Raw genomic sequence first — 22,576 nt, forward strand, 5'->3', positions numbered from 1 at the left:
TATCCGGCCCGTGCTCCATCGCAGTTAGCCTGAACTTTGGATTTGCACCGGTCCCTCATGACCTGGAGTAACCTTTTTGGCGTTACCTGCTTCTAAGTGCCTCTTTGCATTTAATTGTGCAAAATACAATATATCAACGTCTAATTGATATATTTTGACAGGTTTAGTCTTCTTTTACACAGATAAATATACTCTATTTTTCTAAACTGTTGTTGAGTCTTTTTGTGGTGTGTTTAGTTTGTCATTCTATAGGATGTTGCACATATATGTTACACATTGCCTTCTAAGCTAAGCCTGCCTGCTCTGTGTGCAGCTACCAGAGAGTGAGCACAGAATAATTTAGGATTGTGTTGTGACTTACCCTGACTAGGATTGCGATCCCTACTTGGACAGAGTGCATACCTCTGCAAACTAGAGACCCAATTTCTAACAGACACCTTTTTTTGGAATGATGGCTACTGATGACATAAGAGATTACATCTAGTATGCCTTGTGGAAAATGTATATTAAACTTCATAAGGTCTGGTCATCCTACCTCACTCCAGAGATCCAAGAGAATACAATGTGCCTTTCCGTTAATGGGAAGAAGATCTCTGCCTGCTCCATGGATGATTGCAAGAACAACAGTTGATGGACAGAATGCAGAACAATGTCATACATTCACCCCAGTACAGAGATCTGGGCCTAAATCCATCGTGTTTTTTGCTCACCATGCCATTCCAGTTTGAACCCAGCCATATGCCAATCAGTCTTGACCCTGTGCCTTATGGGAACAGTCCAGCCTGAACTGCCAAGCCAGGTCCTCCCTGGACTGGGAACAGCTCAAAGTGCTTGTTGCCTGATTCGACTAAACCTGCCCCAGGTCATTTAAAGGGGCAGGTTTAGACAGGGTTCTATCGCTCCATGCGCGGGCTAAAGAACTGATCTTTCAGGAGACTTTATTCTGCTCCAGGGAATCAGAGATGGTGGCCAACTGTCTGGGTGAATTAGGTCTGTTCTTTTTGCAATTTATTTGTTAGCTTTCAGTTATTGTCTTCTTCCTTCTTCTGAGTTTTTTTGTGTTTCTTTTTGCTGTTTGACCTCTAGTCTCTGACAACTCCCTCTGCCCTTATGCTCATTTGTCTCAATCTTTGTGCCCTCTCTCTCCCTGCCTTCTATTTCCCTGTTCCCACTCTCGGCCACTATCCACCGCAAACTCTTTTATGCACTATTTCAGGCCTCCTACATTCCTTCACTTCTGCCTCCCTTTACTCAATCACACTAATTATTCTCTCACCTCCCAACCAGTTTCACCTCTCAACCTTTTCTATACTGCTCTCTAGCTATTTTTCTTCCCCTCGCTACTGCTTTTTGATTTTGCAATTTGCTTCTCTGTTTCTTTCAAAAACTCTCTCTCTCTCTCTGATCTTGCTATACTGCTTGTTGTGTTCCATTCTACAATCTCCATTTTTATCTTTAATCTCGCAAGTTCTATCTTAAAAGGATTTCTATTTTGACCTAACAGTTGTATGAAAATTTGTCAAGCATATCTTTCACATGTCTTTTCAGAAAAGTTTCAAGAAGCTGTATGTGCCAGCTCTGGAGCAGTGACTCTCAATTATCAACAGGTGATGCCTCATACAGTCTATGTATATATTGGGCCATTGGTGAAGCACCACAGAGCCCATGCTCACCACACATCTTTTCTTATATGTGCTTCATACTGAACCCAGCCTTCCTGCGCTATTTCATTGCACAACACAGAAATTATCCCCATAGAGTCAATGAGCCCCTCATTGTTTTGTTCAGTTTATGAAACAACAAGTTCGGTAACGCTTTATCTGGTAGGGATTTTATCTAGCCAGAGATTCCTTACCTTAGATTTTTTTCTCAGGCGTCAGACTGGATCCGGAAATATTTTGTGACAGTACTCCTGCGCACTGGTAGGCGACGCCACTGCTCCGTATGGCGTTGTTGGGGTCATCAACGCCAGAAGTAACTATTGCGGTGCCTATATAAGCTCCACCCAGGCGCGCTGGTGTCAGTTACTTTTCGCAACTTTACACGGCAAAAGCCATGAAGTACACTGATCACTGGAGTGGAAAACTAGGTCCCTGAAAGGGCAAAACCTTGTCCCTAGAAATCAGTTGGCAGAGCTGGAAGGATGGGTGGGTCGGTAAGGGATCTGGGGCTAGATGGAGACACTACCAGATAAGGCATTACCAAGGTAAGTAACTTGTTCATCTGATAGAGACTTTGAGCTGCAGATTCCTTACCTTAGAATAGGTACCCAAGCAAGTCCCTCCCCGGAGGTGGGTCTGCAGACCAAGTTCCAATGAGGAAGTCCTGCAGGACCGAACAGGCAAAATGCCTATCTCTATGGACCTGACTGTCCAGACAGTAATGTTTGGTGAACGTGTCAAATGAGGCCCACGTTGCTACCTTGCAGATATTGAGGGCTGGAACTCTGTGTGCTAATGCAGTGGTATCAGCTTTTGCACGCAAACCCACAGGATGTTGCTTCTTAGCCAATGCGTAGCAGATTTTGATACAGAGCACAATCAATCAGGAAATTATCCTTCTCTGTACAGCCTTGCCCTTCTTCGCTCCGACATAGCCCATGAAGATTTGGTCATCCACTCGGAACTCTTCTGTGCAGTCAAGGTAGAACAACGCTCTTTTTGGGTCCAGAAGGTGTAGACACTCCTCTTCCTTGGAGAGATGAGGCGTAGCATAAAAAGTAGGCTGAGTGATGGTTTGGCGTAGGTGAAATTAAGTGACCGCTTTCGGAAGTAAGGAATTCCTCGTACGAAGCACCAGTTTGTCTGGGTAGATGTTTAGATAAGGAGGCTTGGATGACAAAGCCTTAAGCTCTCTGACCCTCCGGGCAGATGTTATAACCATGAGAGAAGCTGTCTTTATGGCAAGGAGCCTGAGTGGACAATTATTCAGAGGCTCAAAGGGAGCGCACGTATTGTGATTGAGACGAGATTGAGATCCCACATGGGCATAATGAAAGGAGTGGAAGGAATCAGAGATTGCAGATAGGTATTCCTTAGCAGTACCCAGAGCAGAACCTTGCTGAGCATGGGAAAAAACAAACCGGAGCACCTGAGAAAGCGGGACAGAAAGGGGATCAATGTTTCTTTTTTAACACAATGCCACAAATTTAGCCCAACAGCAGGCATAAACCTTCTTGGTAGAGGAACGACTGGCTGCCAACTTAACATTACAGACTTCAGGTGGAAGGTCGAAGGCTATCAACTGTCGCCACTCAATCTCCACACAAGAAGGTGAAGCGTTGGCCGGTTTGGGAGGAGAACCCTCCCCTGCTGCTGCGACAGAAGATGCTCATCAAGTGGCAGCCTGATCGGAGGATCGATGGCTGTGCTGAACAGCTTGGGATACCAAACTTTCCGTGCCCAATAGGGAGCCACAAGGATGACTTGAGCTGGGTTGTTTCTGATCTTTTTGAGAACTCTGGGCAGGAGCGATACAGGTGGAACGGCGTACTGGAGGCCTGAGCTTCACTCAAGACAAAAAGCTCCTCCGAGCGAGAGCTGCCTTGAAAACTCCAGCTTGCAGAACCGGTGACATAGCGCCTTCTCGTCGGTGGCAAACAGATCTAACTGAGGCTCCCCCAACTGCTGAAAGACACCTTGTATCACCTTCAGATGGGGATGTCATTTGTGATCCGCTAGGCATCTTTGGCTGAGTTTGTCTACTCTGGCATTCAGAGATCCTGCCACATTTTGAACCATCAGGACACTGCCATGACATTCCAGTCATGTCCAGAGATGCAGGACCTTTTGACAAAGGGTCCACAACTCCACCCCGCTCCATTTGTTGCAGTACCACATGGCGGTGGAGTTTTCTGTGAACACTTGAACTAGCCTTCCCTGGATGAAGGGTAGAAAGGCTTTCAATGCAAATTGGATCTCTCGGAGCTCCAACAGGTTGATGCAGAGTCTGGAATCCACTGGAAACCAGAGTCCTCTGATCTTCAACTCTTCCATATTGCCTTCCCATCCCAGAAGTGACAAATCTGTCACCACTGTCAGATCTGGTTGGGGAAGGGAGAGGCGCCTGCCACTGACCTAATCTCAGTTCGCAAGCCACTACTGCAGGTGCAGGGCAGTTCCCACGGATATCTGGACCATATCAGAGAGATTTCCCTGATGCTGTGCCCACTGGAACTTCAGGTCCCCCTGCAGAGCCTGCCTATGCCAACAGGCCTGGGTCGCAAGCAGGATGCAGGAGGCCATTTGGCCCAGCAGCTTCAGAGTAAGTCTCACCAAAATCCAGGATAGAGGCTAAAACATCAGTATCATAGCCTGAATATCCTGGACTCGCCATTCGGGAGGATAGGCCTAAAACTGCAGCATGTCTTGGACAGCTCCGATGAAAGTGAGCATCTGAGAGGGAGTCAGGTGCGACCTTGACACATTGATAGTGAACACCAGCGAGTGCAGGAGGTCGGCCGTAGTCTGGAGGTGGGAGACGACAGCCTGGGACGAGCCCACCTTCAGCAGCCAGTCTTCGTGCTAGGGGAAGACTAGCACCCTTGTTCCTTGCAGATGAGCTGCAACCTCCATCATCTTGGTGACCACCTGAGGGGTGCTGGTTAGGCCAAAACGGAGCGCAGTAAACTGAAAATTCTTGTGGCCCACCATGAACCACAAGTAAAGCCTATGGGTAGGCGAAACAGGGATGTGAAAGAAGCACCCTGCAAGTCTAATGCTACCATCTAGTCTCCAGGGTCCAGGGCAGACAGGACCTGAGCTAGAGTGAACATTTTGAATTTCTTCTTCTTGAGAAAGAAATTGAAAGAGCGTGGAGAAGTGTGGCTCAATGGTTAGAGCGGCAGACCCTGGTGCAGAGGTCTAGCCCGGGACCAGGGTTCAATTCCCCGCCTCGGCGGGCATTGGGCTCAAAAATTCCACGGACCTGATAATTCTCTCCTCGGTGCCTATTCCAATCATGGAGTCCCACTCTGCAACTCTGGGCAATAGCTTACTTAATCTCCACAACGGCCCCCACAACGCTAAGGATGCCTGGCCTCCACCTTGGGGGTGCCCAGGAGTGGACGCCTCACAGGGAAAGCCAGGATGGGTTCCACAGCGGTATTCGTACAAGCACCTTGAGACCCTTGCGGGTGAGTAGTGCGCTATACAAGTACCAATTTACATTTTACATTTACAAATCGATGACAGAGCGAAGGCCTCCGTCCTTCTTGGGCACCAGAAAGTAGAAGGAATAGCAACCAAGACTTAATTCTGGTGCAAGCACTCTCTGTTACTCATTTGGCCAAACAAGCTGTCACTTTCTGTGGAGAAGAGTTAGGTGGTCCTCAGTCGTAAGTAGGTGGCATGGAGGGAGCAGTAGTCTTGACTGGGAAGGGAAGGGAAGGGAGTAGCTCCTTCGGACCATCTGCCAAACCCACCTACAGTGTTATGGACTGCCAGCTGGGCAGGTGATGGCAAATCATGCTGCCTATTTAGTGCCCATGATGATAAGTGGGCAGACTAGGAGGGTTTGGAGGCTGCTGCTGTAGGGGGGTTGGTGGACTGACCGAACCACTGGTCACCCGCCAACGGTGCTGGTAGAAACCGTGTCCACGCAGAGGCTGAGAAGCTTGTCCGCGACTGTGGCTGGGTGGGTAAAAACATGGTTGCATGTCCTTTTTGTGGCCATGAAAGGAGGAAAAGGCCATTTGAGGGCGATGAAGGGCCATAGAAAGGCCCAAGAACCTGGCCGTAGACCTGCTGTCCTTAAAGCGATTTAGCGCCAAATCCGCCTTCTCTTCAAAGAGATGGAAGCCATCAAAGGGCATGTGTATGAGTGAGGACTGGACATCCTCAGAGTAGCCAGTCCTCAACCAGGCATGGTGTCGCAAGGCCACTGTCAATAAAACAACTCTTCCTGGTTAGTCAGTGGTTTCAAGTCTACAACGGATGGTGAACTTCGCTGCAGCCCTCCCATCGGTAGTAGCCTTGGAAAGCACGGCCAGGGCCTCCTTCGGGACCGTTGGCAGCACCTGCCCAACTGTACACCACAGTGTGTGAGAATAGCAGCTCAAAAGGCACACGTTGTTCACAGACCACAGTGCCAGTCTGTCAGAAGAAAACATCTTATTTCCAAGATTGTCCAGCCTTTTGGTTTCCCTGTCCAGGGGTGCAGTAGGGAATGTGCCAGAATTTACATGGGGTGTGGAGGCTTGCATCACCAAGCTCTCCAGGTGGTGTGTTGGGTGAGGAAATTTGGGACCCCTGGAGGGGACAGTGCCAGCTGGCAATCGTCCTGTTCACGGTATCCCCTGTGCTGGGCTTGGACCAAGTCCCAAGCAGGACGTCAGTAAGTGTCTCATTGAAAGGCAGAAGCAGTTCTTATGGGGGCACTCTCAGCTGAAGCACTTCTGTCTTGAATACCACCAAGGGCAAGGTAAGGTCTAGGACCTCAGCTTCCCTCCGCACCCCCATTGTGAAAGAAGCTCCCTCCGCTCTAGCCCAAGAGAGGAGGAGAGAGTATGCCAGTATCTGGAGAAGTATCCGGTCCAGTGATTTCACCCAGATCCTTAGCCCAGACTAGTTGTTCTTGATAAGGTTGGTATTCTTCGGGGTCCAACAACCCCTCCCAGTCTTCCCCAAGTCCTAGCCCCTAGGATTAGGGCTCAGGCTCCGTTCTGTTAGGCATGGCTCCAATTGGCGCCGACATCGGACGGCACCTCTCTGGCTGCATGTCAAAGTGGAGGATGAGAATGGGGATGGAGCTGCTGGTGGACACCAGGAGCATTGGCCTTGAGATCAGTGTCAGGGAAGGCTGAGGTGGTACAGCTGGCAATCTGGATCTATCTGTGGATCCTTGGGGCCCGAATGGTGCTGAAGTCACTGAAAAGGATCCAGTAGGAGACCCTCCTGAATCCACGGGGCCTGAAGGCACACTGGAGGGAGCGGGCAGCCCAAAGATGAGATGCATGCACTCCTAAAATTCTCTCAATTGGGTGGGGGTTGCTCGGGCTCCTGGACACTTAGGATCATAAGCTTGAGGGAGTGATTCCACATGTCCTTCGGGTGCATGGTGTGGCGGTCGGAGTAGGCCTTCAAGTAGCTATACTGCTCGAGGCACCAAAGGCATACACAGTGAAGGTATGTCACCGACATCTGTCGGTGACAGGTGCTGCAGGGCTTGAAGCCATCCTTCTTGGTTGATATCCCTGTCACACCATGAGGTAAACCTAAAAAAAGACTTCAACAAAACGTCAAAACAAACTTTGTCAAAAAATGACTAAGGAGTATTCCTGGATCTGTGCTGGCTGGCGTGGAAAGAAAAGAACTGGCATCAGCGGGCCTGGGTGGCACCTATATAGGCATCGCATACATCACTTCCGACAAGAACGACACCACACGTAGCCGAGCTGCGCCACCTACTGGAGCGCAGGGCTACTGCTCACAAGAAATTTCGGGATCAAGTCTGACACCTAGGGGTAATTCTATGATCAGGAATCCACAGCTAGAATTCTCTATCAGATTAGGTATTTTGCTCACCATCACCTACCTAAGTACACAGCTTGTGTCCTACTTCTAGATCCTTGGTCACTTATTTTGTAATGCATAATGCATAATATAATAAAGGTCTCCTACCCATAGTGTCCTTCTCACTCATGGTCTATCATAGTGCCCTGTTCATGTTTTATTTCTAGGAATACAGATAACACAAATCATTAAATAGTTGTCACACTTTTTTTTCATGACACTGAGCACATTACCCTTGTCATTCTCATACTTTTCCATTGCATAATATAACCATCTCTTCCACATCCATCTTCCCAAGCAACCAATTTCTTCCCCATACATAGCACTTAATATCCTTGGCAGCGCTTACCTTTTTGTCCTACAGGACACGTCTCTGCGTGCTCCTGATCTCCCAACACAGAAAACTTGTTCTTGACAGTGCCCCAGTTCCCTCCCCGACGCCTTTCATCTCATCCACAACAACCAACAGGGCCTCCGTGGGGCCACAGATGTCCCCTTGATTTTTCCAGTAGGGGGAGCAAGCCTCTCCTCACCTCTTCCAATGCTGAGTATGGCATCCACACTGGCTTGGTCCTCTCCTCATTTCTTTGAGGACACTGCTCTTTCTCACCTGTGCCTGGGTGTCCCGTTGTATCTTCCATTACAGAAAACAAGTGCTGTCTAGAAGGCCATTGTCCTTGCACCCCAATAGAATAGATATCCAATATCCTTTCATATTGTGCCAGGCTGCTCTCCTCTCTTTTACCCTTATGTATGTGAATCTTTACTTATAGCTTCCATGGCTTCTCTGTCTGCCAGTTTAGAGTACAGATGACACCCATGGTTCTTAGTGGTTTAGTCGCATTGATATGTTTTGCTCCATGGTGCATACTATTCAAAGCATGAGCGCCTCATTTCATTGTTCCCTGACTCTCTATCATACACGCAAGTCTATAGATGTGTAGTCTTCCTATGTCTCTTGAAGAATAGTATGCAAGCATTATTCATTGTATGGTTGGTCACTACTCCCAGTTTAGCACAGATGCTTCATAATGTAATAGGTCCCTGTAACCTCCCCTAGGTAACGCCTTGCCTCTTCCAATACATGGCACGTGTGTACCCCAAGGTGCACTAGGCGAACTTGCTTATCTTCCACCATAACACACAGGTATCCCTCAGAAACAACACATCAATTGAAATCACTTCTGGGTGGACTTACAGGTATCTTTCTGAAATCTCTCATTTTGTATATCTCTGCAGGCTATCATGGACTGAAATAATTCCTTATTGTGGGATTGTTAAATGACAAAGCAGGCCTCCAACACTCTGAGAAGAGTTCCTTTTTTATGGGTGCGGGCTCTTTTCCCAGTCTAACAAAAAATGTATTAACTTTTGAACATTATTATCTTAGTTTGAATGCCTTCAGCATCATGGCACATAGACTCCTAACATGTGGGTCTCAGGTTGTTTAGGGGCACTTCTATTTACACTGTTGCCTTATTTGTGATAACTAGGATTTGTTTTTTCCAAAGTAAATACTAATGCCTCTGTCTATTTTTCTTCCCTAGTGGTTACATATAACCATGTACAATTAAAAGCATTCCATTGGTTTACTTCAGGCAAGCAGATATTTGAAGGAGATGCTGTCAAAACTCTGATCATGCCAAGCAAGCACCTGCCAGAATACACCAGGATACATGTGCCAAAATGAACCAGAGAGCATCTATAAGCCTGCACCAGGAAGCCTCAGGTAGAAGGTACCATGGCTCACGCGCCAGATTGTTCCATTGTGGTCTCTGCCAAAATAGTTCATGGGTGAAACTCTACCATGAAGAGCCTCAGCTTGAAGAGCAATGCTAATCCTCTGTCTCGGATTTCCTGTCTGAATTCAGCACGATTCCATGCACAAGCTCCTTTATTTAACACACTAGTGGAACCACTGCCAGGTTTTTCTTGCTTTAGATCCCGACACTGTCCAAGATAACTCTTGGAAATCACAACAGTGAGACACCTTGTGGTTCCCTTGCAAAAATATTCAAAGGGGATCCTCAACAGGGTGCTGTGGAGCCTGTCTGCCAAGACCTTCTTGGCTGCTTCTGCAAGTACAACAACCTCTAACATGATACCACTTCCAGCGATTGTGTGGAGCTTCTTACTGAAGATAAAACATATTGCCTCTGGCACGCTGTACAAAGTGGATCCTTTGAGAGCTAACCCTTCATCCCTCTCGGCTAGGATAGTATATATGGAGGCTGGGTAGATTTTGCAGAAAATAGCATATCAAACAAACGCTGAATATACCCTAATGATCCTGTGCCAGAAGAATTATGAGGAGCCTCTGGTAGGAGATACCAAGCAGGAGCGTTGAACAATAGCGTCAAGAAATGTATAAAGCAAAATCCTTGAGATTTGTCCTGTGAATGGTTTTAAAGGTGCCTGCCATGAATAATCTGTGTGGATTTCTAATAGATGTTATGGTAGGCCCATAACAAATATCTTCTGAAGAAAAGCATCAGGGATGTGCTGTAGTGAGCCTTTAGTTGGACGAAAACTATGTTGGTTTAATCTAGGGAAAGCCGAATTGAGCCTACAGGAACTTTGAATCATGTCATCCCCGGGAGACTGAGCACGGATAGATATACTTAGGCAGCAAGAAATTTCCCTCTTCTGCTTCTTCTTTCAACATTCCTGGAATAGAAACACCCAAAGAAGGGTACCTACAAAGTGCAAATTTGGAACTTGAAATATCACATTTTGTGACACAAGTATGTTTTTGTGCAAACATGCATTCCAGGATGGACACAATTGGTCTCTGTGGGATTGTTTCAATAAAATAATTTATTAAAAAATAAAGACCTCTTAGTACATTTATTTCTAAGTATCCATGCCTGAAAAAAACTGAGCAGTTCCAATGGAAATGAAATAAACGATTGCCCTTCTGGGGCAAAAAATGAGAAATCAGAGGAAGGTTTACCTTTTTTGGAACCACAATATTTCCATCCTGACATCTGGATCCTGCTATTAAAGTTGCCAGCTTGACCTAAGCGCCTACTCCTTCTCTCAACGATGTAGCCTTGTCCACACAAAAAAAAGGCTAACTGGTTTTTTAACATAATTTCTAGGCGGGTTTATTGACTTCTCTCATCTCCATCTTATGCCTTTTCTGTGAGTCCCAGGGCAGTCCATGGTTACTCTTTCCCTCTGGGGCCCCAGTGGGAATTGCACTTCAGTTGGATGCCCGAGAGATCTCTTGGTACACTTTACTCTCCAAGACTTGCAAGGCAGGGCAGATGTATTACGACACAATAATCAAACAATAAAATCAATGTTCCGTCAGATCTTCTCCTTTAAAAAGGATAGGTATTTTACTATTTGTAAGGTTGTATGAGAAGAAACTTACCAAATTCAGTTCACTTATATTAAAATGGAACATCTTAAAAGATTGAATGTTGCCAATCTTGTAAGATAACAAATGGATGACTCATTGGGAATTAACAAATGTCAATACAAAATTCATTGTTTTTTTTCAAATTAGTGCGGTCCCAAATGGATTAAGCAATGCTAATTCTCCGTTTTAGCTATCCGACCCGTTCAAGCATCTCTCCAGGTCAGGTAGATTTGCATCTCCAATAACCATATTTTAGAGCAGGTGGGTATTATCCTTCCATCTCGTGAGCTGTGCAACATCTAACTTCTAATGTGCCTAAAATAAGAGATGGTCTTGCCACTTCCACATTGGTGTAGGGTTGGGATAGCCTGAGCAAGCCATTTTGCTCACAAATACTGTTTCAGCTCCCACCTCTCTTTGAAGAAAAGTCATGCTTTTACACCTCGCATTAGACCCGCCTAATAGGTTATGATTTGTTTTCCCATAATTGCCAGAGCTTAACAAGAACCAAGTGTGCATCTACCCATTTCTGCACGTCATCGATTAGAGCAGGGGTACCTGAAAACATTTGCCCAGGGGCCACAAAGCACAGTCTGTGATGTGACCGAGGGCTGGACTGATGCCAGCAGGGTGGTGGTAGGGGGTCTGGGTGGATCAGGGAATGTGTAAAGATGTCTAAACTAATGTTAAATAAATGGGCAAGAATTTATTTGCAGGTTAATGAATGTTTGCTTGCTTATTTAACTTTCTTCTGAATATTTGTGCTCAGCAACTAAACAGCAGCTCGTGCTGCTGTTCACCAGGGGGGCCGCATGTAAAGGTCAAGAGGGCCTCGGGCCGTACTTTGAGTATCACTGATCTACAGGGTCTTCATTCGTGAGTTTCAGTGCTCTTTAACCCAGTTGCCATTCACCCTTGAACAAAGCAAGTCATATAGGCTATTTTATTCCTCCTGCCCTCCTCCCAGTAAGCTGCTGATGGAATCCTGAATAGCCAGAATAAAGCTGGGCCTTTGTAAATATGTATTAAAATTTCCCATACATAGGTGATTCAAACTAGATTGTAGGTCGTGAAAGGAAAAGGTTTTTAATGATAAGTAATGTACTCGAGTAGTATAAGCTGATACCATTAATCCTCATTCATGCCCGGAAAAGTGACAGGCCCCCCCTTTGGCCCCCAGCTTACACTACTTACTCGAAACAGTTAGTTAGGTACAAAAAAGAAACCCAAAGGTGCTACCCGCTTTTGGAGCCATGATATGATCCCAGAAAGGGGCTTAGAAAGCCTAACTTTCAGCACCAGAGCTAATAATAAAAGTTATAGTATGTTCTTGATCAGGATCAGTGTCTGCAGGCCTTCCACGGGTCATTGTTCTGTCCCTGTCTAGGTTACAAGTAGCACAGTGGGTGACTGATTATCACTTTTGGTCACTGGGTCTTTGTCTCAATTATCCCTGCATTTTTCTGATTTTTTTGTTTATGTAAGTGGGCAGTTATAGATCGCACACACCCAGCTAAAGGTATGATGGCACTAAATCCTAACCAGAAAGAATGGTCAGAAATGCATCAACCAGAACGAACGCGGCTATTTTGGAAAGAGTTGTAGCAGTTTCTCGACTCTCCGTAAGGAATCTTGGGAAAGGAACGAAAGCGGTAATGGATTCCGAGGCAGAAAATGTTAGGCCTCATAGAGGAACTTGCAGAAAGCATAGAGCTAGAGCCTTTTCTGATATGTGGCTGCTCCTTGGCGTGTAGTAAGTAAATATAGGATTATGACACAAGTCACAAATATTCTTGTGAGCCAAAGAGCTTTCAATAGCTCTGTGTTTGTATTAAGGCTCAAGAAGGGTTGGCCTAAGCTAGTGCTGAAAGGTTTGCTATCTTCGACTGAAAGACAACTCCCCAGAAGTCAACCATAATCCCAAACCACAAGTTTCAGAATGTTACTGATTCACTCACAGTAACCTGCACAGCATCTATTTTATCGGGGTGTCGGTATAAGACAGACCCTAGAGAGCCAGTAAAGGGGGAATGGGAGATGATTCAGAGAAATCAATCTAGTCCAAATAGATCAAGCGTCAGTGCTTTAAGGAGTCGTCGATGTTTGGAAGCAGATGTTGCCCGATTGTGGCTTCAGTGGGGATACCTAAACATTAGGGGTCCATATCTCATTACTAGCTGGTCGCACTATAAATTTTGCAGAAATTGAGGCAAAAATTGACAGAAAAGAGAGAACGTCTGTTTTCAGTAGTTTCCCGGGTAGAGTTTTTTGTGAGTGGCGTTTGTCCATCAGTGGGAGAAGGAAATCATAGAGAGACCTTTGGGCAGCAGGCTCCATTAAGCCACGGGATAGCATGAGAAACCTTCATCAACGCTGCATTGGCTTCTTCTTGTTCCTAGTTTTATGTGCAATATTATGTGATTGTGCTTCCTTACATTTATTAACTTCTACAGAAGGCATTGTGAGCACAGACAATTAGAATGGAGTGTCTGCAAACGATCCTTGTTTCTTCTTCAGAAGCCTTGCAAGACCTCGAGAAATTTCCATTTGCCAACAGCCACTTTATTTATGTAGTTTTACATAAACTGCACCAATTAGCAACCGTTGCTATGCAACATAACTCTTGGAGAACTCATTTGAGTTGACAACGGGATCAGAGGATCAATCCAAAAAGGGTGAGGTTGATACTTGACTTAGCATTATTAAACAAGTTGAAAGTGGCAGTCACATGTAGAAGGAAATCACAATTCGGTCAAAAATACGAGATTACATAAATTGGCCGTAGAAGAATATTGAAGCAAATGTTGGTGTTTAAACCCAGTATTGGTATTTTAGAGACTCTGAAAACCTCTGCTAATAATTCAGATAAACACAATTATCATAGGATTTATTAAATAAATGGTAGTGCACAGTTTGGAACAAGGCGCTTAGAATTGTATTGTAGGCCAGAAGAACAAAGCACATTGAACCAAGAGCCCTAGATTATAAATTGCCTATTCGATACATTTTACTAGTACTCTTTCTGAGTTTCCGATGACAGTTCTCGCTAACCCATGCCATTGTCTTTTCTAACTTGCTGGGCCAATTGATGACAGTCATTAAGGCGTGGGTCTTGGCCAATTCATTAGCTGTACGCCGAACCCAGAGCATGAAATGATGGATGAGTGATGGTGATGCTGCCATCGGTTCAGAATCCTCTGGATGCTAGGACCCTGTAACCTGTGGCAATTATCAAAGGCTGGAGTTAGTTACGAAAAGGCAGTGTACCAATCGGTGCAGAATGAGTGATTCACAGGAACTAGTTAATTATTGAACAGTGTACACTATCCATTGGGACTTGTAGCAAACTGATAATCTAACCATCCTTTCAGGTCAGCACATATTTTTACATTTTCCGTTTCTCCTAGGGAGTTTTAAAATTAAATGGCACCTTTTTAACATCACTTCTTTGCACTGTTTTTATATCAAAACATGATAAAGAGGCCACGAAAGAATAAGCATGAGGAAATACTTTATTTTAAAGGTTTTAGAAAAATGTATACAAAGTAAGTATTTTATATTACATACATAAGTTAATGCAGAGGTCGAGGTTTATATTAAAAATATGTTTTTGCATTCAGTACTTGTTTGCTTCAGACAATCTGTCTGGCTGTATAGATGCCAGATAACTTGCTCGTTCGTCCTCAACACTAAGAAGCTGCGATTACCCAAATGCAATATATTTTGTTCGTACCAGTTTCAAGCGAAGATCTATGTATTCTGCAAGAAAAGTGTTTATTTCCATAATAGCCTCTCTTGTGACGTATGTTCACTTTGACCGAGCAATAGAAAGCTGGACTGATTGGCCGGTATCGAAAAAGCACTGTTTTTTAGCTTCTCGTAACCGCTCAGCAAAATGTTTTAATTTGTTTGAACATCCTTGAATGCAGTTTCCTGGATCTTGATTTCCACTCACCCATAATGTACAATTCTGCCTAAGGTGTTACCCACCAGGTGGCATTTTTATTAAATCATTGTGCATGGCCTTGATGATAGATTTATTTGCGAATAATAAAACTAAGCACATCACAGAAGGGTTTGTGGCAGAAAAAAGATACAACAGTGACCATTGCGGCGTTTGTAAGTCACCCTCTTTTTAGGTCTCGCCTGCTAATGTGCTTGCGCATTGCTAGCGAGAGATATTGGGGCTTAACCAGAGCTTAACCATCGGGCGATTCCATGCAGTGCCCGTGAAAAGCGCGTGCACATCAAAGCCATCTGCCTCTTTCCCACAGGCATCCCCCAGCGTGCGCTCTGCCTCAGGCATTTCTCCTCCCCTAATTATTCACTGCCCACGGACGGCCGAACTTTCACTTTCACGGCCGCCAGGCCATGAGTCGCCGACAGCTGAGCTTGGTTCAGCTCACCGGTCACACCCTCCAAAGTATCTTTCTTTGATGCTTTCTTTTCTTTTCTTCACCCCGACCTTGCAGCGGCAACCCTTTTCTCTGCGTTGTACTGTCCCGTCTTCCGAACTTGCTTGCACTAAACGCTCCCGGTGCAATGTGCTCCCCCTAATCCGGCAGTTGCCTCTTCCCTTCATGGCGCTCCTCGTCATAACTCTTCAGTACTTCCCTCATTCCCATGTCATGTACATTGCCTCCCCGTCAGTGCCTGCTAAAAGAATTATGTCCTAGTACCCCTTCAGCGCACTCTACTTTTACACAGCAGCCATGTTGCACTGTACGTGGTTTTACTTTGCAGCTCATTCTCGCTATAGTCTTAACATGGCCGCGCCCCTCCTAAGGCGGGCTATACAGAACACACAGCTCTATGGTATGCTGTTAGCCTTGTTGCACTTTCCTCTTTTTAGTAGGTGTCCCCAACATGGCCACTAAACATGTTCCAGAATGCTGACGCACACAGGATCGCTGTGCATGCGCACTACAGCTAGGCAGCCACAAGCATGAACACTCAAAACTATTTCCCACAGACCGTGTTTCCAACAACCCGCATGTACATGCAGGCTTCCCCTCCCACTAGTCGTAGGCACTGCAGGTCTCTGCTCTGCTGATCTCTCAGGCTTCCCCTGCCTGCTCTTCAGTGCAGGTCGGGAGCTGTTTGGCACACTGATGCTGAGGACAAAAAAGGAGCTGCTGCCATTTTCGCAGTGTGCACTGCTCTGCACGGCCCAGAGCGGCTTATAGAACACATATCCGCACCACCACAAACTAACAACCCATGCATGAGCGGACCTAGACCACGGTGCCCGGCCCTGGCTCTGGGCTGAGGCTCATGGGCTGCCGCCGGCACCACCTCCTGCCGTACAGCGCCCCACAGCTCAGTAGGTGGCACCGTGGAACCAGCGGGCAAAGGGCATCCCAAGAGCTAGCTTCGAGCCAAGATAGGTCTTTGCCCCACCTATCATTCTCTGCCAGCCCCTTCTACATTCCCCGCAGCCTCCTTTCTCCTGCCACCCATCACCCCACCCCTAAAGCTTCTCACCCACTGCCCCTTCCCCTTTTCATCCACTGCTCCTTTACTCCCCAGCTTCCCTTCTCTACTCCCGCTGTACTGCCTCCCTTGTCACTCTACTGCATTCTTCGCTCGTCTGCCCTGCCTGTCCTCTCCTACTGTCCCTCAAGCCCCACTCGCCCCCCTTCCGTCTCACCCACTTCACGCTCCTCATTGCCTTGTATCCTATTTAACCCCAACCCCTCTTGCATCCCCCTGCATTCACAATGCAATAGGTCCCCCATTTGTGCAAAGTTAAGGTATTGGCATAGTCATTTACAATGCAAATAGCTCAAACTCCCCTAAATGCGAGACCAATTGCATTGCAAATGCTTGTTGCTAGTTAGGGTGTATCCAAACACATAGCATGATGCAATAACAAATACAAGGTGCTCAATTAGCTTGAACAAAGGCATTATTTATTGAGATGGTGTGTCTAGCATTCGCCTAAAATGTAAATATCCATTCAAGTAGTGTCTGGGCGAATTTCTCTCATTCCAGTGGTATGAGGCGGTGTATCATCCAGGGCAGGGATACACAAAGTACACCCAGAGACACATGTGGCCCTCCTGATCTTTAATTGCGGCCCCTTGGTGAACAGCACACTGGGCTGCTGTTCACTTGACAGAACAGGAACATTCAGAAAGCTGTGAAACAGACTGGCATACTTTATTTACAAGTTAACTAAAGTAATGATAAATAAGAAAAGAAGCTGTCCTAGACAACTTATCTATAGGAAATCCTTTAGTTTTAAAGATACATTGCACTAAACAGGTAAAAACATAATAAGCTCTGCAAACTTAAAAAAAGTGTATTTTAATAATATGCATGAGCGTTTTACCTTAATAGATCAGATTATATCAGAAGCTTTTATTGGAAGTGATAGTTTTCAAACATGATCTTAGAAACATTCATGCGGCCCCCCATTCTGAAAACAATGCCATTTGTGAACCAAGAGGCAAGTCATTTGTCAGGTGCGCCTTGTGCATAGCCTTGGTTGTTATAAAACACAAGAGAAGGTTTTGTACAGCACACATCCAGAACACTTCTCTTATATTTTAAGGGTCTCTCATATGTGGTAATGAAGAAATAGGAGGAAAAGTGAAATTAACCAATTTCCTAGGATCACACAATTTCATCAAGTGGGGAAGCCAGGACTGATGCCAGGATTTCTGGTTTCACATTTTACAATTCAGCCACCAGATGAGTATCTCTTTCCCTCTCACGTTTTACATAAGTCAATGCTTTGACTTTAATTGTTGGTGCACAAGAAGAGAGCGTTGGTGCCAGACAGAAGTCACGTAAAGGCTTGGTTTGTTGTCCACACCATGCATCTGCTTTGCGTCCCCCTACGCCTGTCTTTCATCACTCTGACTCTTGCTTTGCAGGCGTCTGTGCGATCCTCAGCAGGGTATGCCTCAGACAGTACTTTGCAGCCCCCGGGAACTGTTTGCAAAAACCCCCGATCCAGAGCAAAGTTTAAAAATAGTCCCTGGGATCCAAGGGATTAGGCAAGTGTTCTAGGGATTGAGTGTTTCACATATGAAGGGTTTAGAGACAGAATCTGCATTTCCTACAGACTTAGAATGTATCAGCCTTCAGCCAGCATATGATTCTGGCCCAGTTCACCCTTATGCCTTTGTACATCACAGGAGTAATGGTTCATGTCCAGATAACAAGTGGTAAAACATGAAACGAGTGTAGGAGTATGGGAAGTAAAGGAGAAACCAGGCCTATAGAGGGATGCAGATCTACGTTTGAAAAGACAAAAATCTTTCGGGCACAAGAAACGTACAACCCCACTTTGACAATAAAAACAATTAGGAGGAATGTGGGAACTATGGAAACCCATATTAGCATTGACAAGTCGCTGAACTCCACCGGCATATTGTTTAACGATTCCAAGAAAATCACTCAAGGGGAGAATGGCTTTCTTAATTCATCATGTGTAGAACATCAATAGTGTTTTCCTAGGGAACGATGGCTCCACTTGCAGTAGTTGTCTCTTCCTGTTTCATGGCTGCAACCCTGAAACATAAAAACAGTAAGTCAGGTGAGATCGTAAACCAGAACACTGGTGTCAGTACTTTAAAGCTACTTCAGTCCTATCTAGTGGAGTTACTTGTTTCCAAGGACCCTAGTTCACTCCTCAAGTCAAGATTCCTAATTTATTTCTTTAAATATATTTTTATTGTTTTAAATCGCACAACACAATTGCATTCAATGTCAGAATATATTACATTCAGACTAGCATGTTATGAGATTGAACTATAACTGAGGAATATCTCACATATCTGACAGGCATTTATAACTGAAGAAATCATGCTCCGTAGGATTTGCCAAGCATGGATCGCTGTAATACTAAATGGAGCCCATTTGCAATAAACAGTCCTGCCAGTGTCATATAAAAATATCCATCCTCTTGCCATGAACCGAAAGGCAATCCCCCTGCCCTCCCTCTTATCCCACCCCCCTCTCCACTGGCGATTCCTCATCGAAGTTCGTGTTCGATTTTTAATAACTGTACTAGCGCCTCCCATGCTCTCGCCATCTCTAGCGCCGTGTCGCTATTAGCGCGGGCCGCCAATTGCAATCTCGTGGACCCCTTACATTCCGCCCATTTAATAAGCTCCGTTCTCCATCTCCGAAAACTAGGACCCACCTTTGTCGGAACGATACCAGTGGAGCTAGTCTCTCGTGCATCATTCCGCGATACAGACATGTAACCGCCTTGATGATGCCAGCTGCTAGAACTACATATTGACAAGCCATTGATGGTGGCGGTTCTCTGAGCCCCTCCTTTTAATGCGCTTGGATGGCCGTTATAAGCGCCAAATGCAATAAGTAGTCCCAACGAGCCAACTCATAGCTGTCCAGAAATACCTCATAAGAAATTACAGCGCCATCTTCATAGAGATCTTCAATGGTGGCCATCCCCCTCTCCGCCCAGGCAGTCAGTACCACCCAATTACCGCAGTGCGGCAAAGCAGTGCACACCCGTCAACGGAATCTCAGGGGCATACGGCCACGCCATTTGTGCTCGCCGCTAACTTCTGTTCCAGCAGAGTTTAAACGTCCCCATCTCTCGAGTAAGAGAGGAGACAGAGAGCGGCAGTTGCAATGGTAATCTTGAGAGTGTCTGTCTATCAACCTGATTCCTCTCCACGCCGTCTGAGCCCCGGAACGTCCGTGCTACCGTCTGAGTGAGCCACTGCAACTGCGCTACTAAATAATAAGCTTCAAAGTCAAGGACCGCTAAGCAGCCCTCTGATCTCGGTCTGATCAACGTGTTAAGTGCCACTCTCCGTCTTCCCTGGGCCCAAAGGAACGCAACCACCATTGACTGAAGTTGCTTAAAAACCGAGGCTGCAATCCAAATAGGTAGTGTCCTAAAGTAGTACAGCAGTCTGGGGAGTGCTATCATCTTAAGGAGAGCAACCCGTCCAGCTACCGAAAGTGTAAGTGTGCCCCAAAATTTGATACAGCCTTCAAGCCCTCTAATGGCCCTGCCCACATTACTCTCCAATAGGTCAGTTTGGGTATGGTAAATACGAGTGCCAAGGTACGTCATGCATTGACGCTCCCACGGTATTCCCTGCTTAGATATTGGGCATTCGGTCATCAGCGCAGTAGGAAACAAACAAATCTTTGCCCAGTTTACCTTAAGGCCAGCAACCATGCTAAGGTCCCCCAATAAAGTTTTCACACCAAGAAGGGCGCCCTCCGTGTCGGCCAAAAACATAAGGAGATCATCAGCATATAGGGCGATATGATGAGTTTGCTCGCGCACTGGTAATCCCGAATAACGCAGGCCCGTCCTGGCCCACGCCGCCAGCGGCTCCATGCCCACGGTGAACAACAGTGGGGAAAGGGGGCAGCCCTGATCCGTATGTATCAGTTGGGCCATAAATGGGAGCTGTCGGGTGGCCAAAATCCATTTTAAAATCTTTTAATCCGTAGTCAGCATTGGCAGCGGGCGATCCGCCGTCCTGTCATGGGGAGGTTTCCCCGGCTTTAGCAATGGTATAATTACCACCTCAAGAGTGGTAACAGGCAAAATGCGCGCCCTTCTTGCGGTATTATACAATGCGACCAACCTAGGGGCCAAAAGGTCGACGTACGTACTATAGAATTCCACCGGCAGGCCGTCCACCCTAGGGGTCTTCTTCTGGGGCATATGCTTAATCGCGCCATGGCCCTCTCTCAAGGTGTTGTCCTGACCCAACAACTCAGCCCGCTCCCTATCTAACACTAGAAGATCTGCCGCCTCCAGGAAATCCTGAATGGCCTCCCCGCTAGGCGCCACCTTGCTCTGGTACAAATCAGTATAATAATCAAAGAACAGAAGTCTAGTTTCCTAATAATGTAGGGCATAAGGTCTCCTCTCTAGGTGCTGTAACAATGTTCTCTTACTCCTTCTTTCCATTTTCTGCTTGCAGCTCCTCCCCTGTATTGTTTAATTAGTTAGTGTGAGCCTGCTCCACTCCACTTGTTTTTTCCTTGCCTCGTCATCCTAGCAATAGCCTCTTTGCTGATGCCACATTTTTTTAGATCAGGAATTATGTACTATTGCAATAGTTTATCCTTTAGGTGTAATCCATAAACATGAATTCCATGCTATCACAAGTTCTGTAGGTGTACTGAATTATAAATCAGGACATCCATGTATATCGCTTGGTGGTTATGTTTCTTTTGCTTATATAGTGTATACTCCAAACCTAAATTACTTCTGGGATCATTGAGATGGAGTGACTATTAGTAGCTACAATGGCACTGTCCGGATTCAGCAAAGCAAGGGGACAGCAGTCGCAATGGTCAGAGTTGTCTTTTTAATACAATGGCTGTGCGATCATGATTACATTCGATGTGTCCAATAACCATTAGCAAGGCGAAGAGAAAACAGGCAAGCCTCTTGGACATGAATATATAAAATTTAGAACCGTATTTAGACTTGAATTTTACATAAAATAGAGGTGAGGCACATTTGACCTCAAACACGCTTAATAGTTAATAATTAAAATAGACATTTGTGAATAATGGAATAGAAATGCATACAATGCATAGTAGCCCAATCAAATGACAATTTGTAGGTAACGCTAACTATAATTGGAAACAGGCATAATTAGTTGAATTGTGTGGTATGTGTAATCCACTCCACATCAACACTCCCATCATCTAGCACACATGGCACTTCCTTAATAAAAATGTATCTATTATGTATTTGGTTGGACCCAGGCGTTTCTGGCGGGCTAAGACGCATCAAAGCCAAACACAATCCACTGTCTCAGACAAAATGAGTATGATACATTTGTCCGATAACCTGTGCCCACCCTTGATTAGCCTGGCGCAGAGCACTTGGGGCTGAAATGTAAAGTATTGGCACAACACCACCCTCACAACAGACTGAGTACACTACAAAAGACTTCACAACCATATGTATAAAACACTGGTCTTTGTATTACACACCAAGTGATAGTCTCCATCCTGGAGCACGGCAAGCCCTAGGCCACCACACGTCTGCAGATAATTCAGTTGCAGTCCCTCCTACCGCAATAGTTCCTCTTGGTCAGCCCCAGTAGTTATCCCCACAATGGATTTTGAAGATGAGATCAGTTCAAAAGGCCACCTTTGAAATGCACAGGCCCTCTCTAAATGTTGTCCTGTCTGCCAGCCTACTCTGGGAGGCTTGATTAATATCTTTATTGGGGCTTCGACCCTGCCCCCTGGAATGCGAGTGCCAATTCCACCCCCTCATATCCATCCCAGAAAGGCCCCCCAGATTCAGAAGTCTGCAGTTTCCCTCGAACCCCTAGTTTATGGGCTTTTATCAGAAATACCCAGTTTTAACTGTCCCCACAGCACCCAGATGTAGATTGGTGACAGGCATACAGAGCCATGAGCACTGAAATGCCCGCTTTCCGAAAGTGGCATTTCCACATTAATAATGTTGAATCCACTCACACTACTGGAGAGGATTTGCCATTAATAACTCATCAATATCAACTACTATACTGCTACTCTTCTGCATGCAGAAACTACTGCTAAATAGCCTTTCCTCTGCTCCCCCATTTTAATGTGAGAAGTAGGCACCACCATACCAAACACAACATCCAGTGCCCTTCACTACCAGGACATGTAGTGCACCCGTTCCCGTTCCCATGCCCTGCCTCTTCCCGACACTGCACCCTGCTCCCAGAGTACTCCC

At 45.8% G+C, this 22,576-nt stretch overlaps 2 protein-coding genes across 2 annotated transcripts in view; one reads left to right on the plus strand and one right to left on the minus strand.

The window, feature by feature from the left end:
* LOC147692791 (calpain-9-like) overlaps positions 1-10,333 on the plus strand; it is a 181,107-nt gene extending 170,774 nt beyond the window's left edge. Inside the window, exons 20-21 of the mRNA XM_086939014.1 lie at positions 1,549-1,607; positions 9,059-10,333. Coding sequence (XP_086795140.1) covers positions 1,549-1,607; positions 9,059-9,085 — 86 coding nt within the window. The 3' untranslated portion in view covers positions 9,086-10,333. The remainder of the gene's footprint in view (positions 1-1,548; positions 1,608-9,058) is intronic.
* Positions 10,334-14,372: 4,039 nt separating this feature from the next.
* The window catches only part of LOC147692792 (WAP four-disulfide core domain protein 2-like), an 85,453-nt gene continuing 77,249 nt past the window's right edge, over positions 14,373-22,576 (minus strand). Inside the window, exon 4 of the mRNA XM_086939015.1 lies at positions 14,373-18,399. Coding sequence (XP_086795141.1) covers positions 18,386-18,399 — 14 coding nt within the window. The 3' untranslated portion in view covers positions 14,373-18,385. The remainder of the gene's footprint in view (positions 18,400-22,576) is intronic.

Source organism: Lissotriton vulgaris, chromosome 9, assembly GCF_964263255.1.
Source record: "Lissotriton vulgaris chromosome 9, aLisVul1.2, whole genome shotgun sequence".
NCBI lineage: Eukaryota > Metazoa > Chordata > Amphibia > Caudata > Salamandridae > Lissotriton > Lissotriton vulgaris.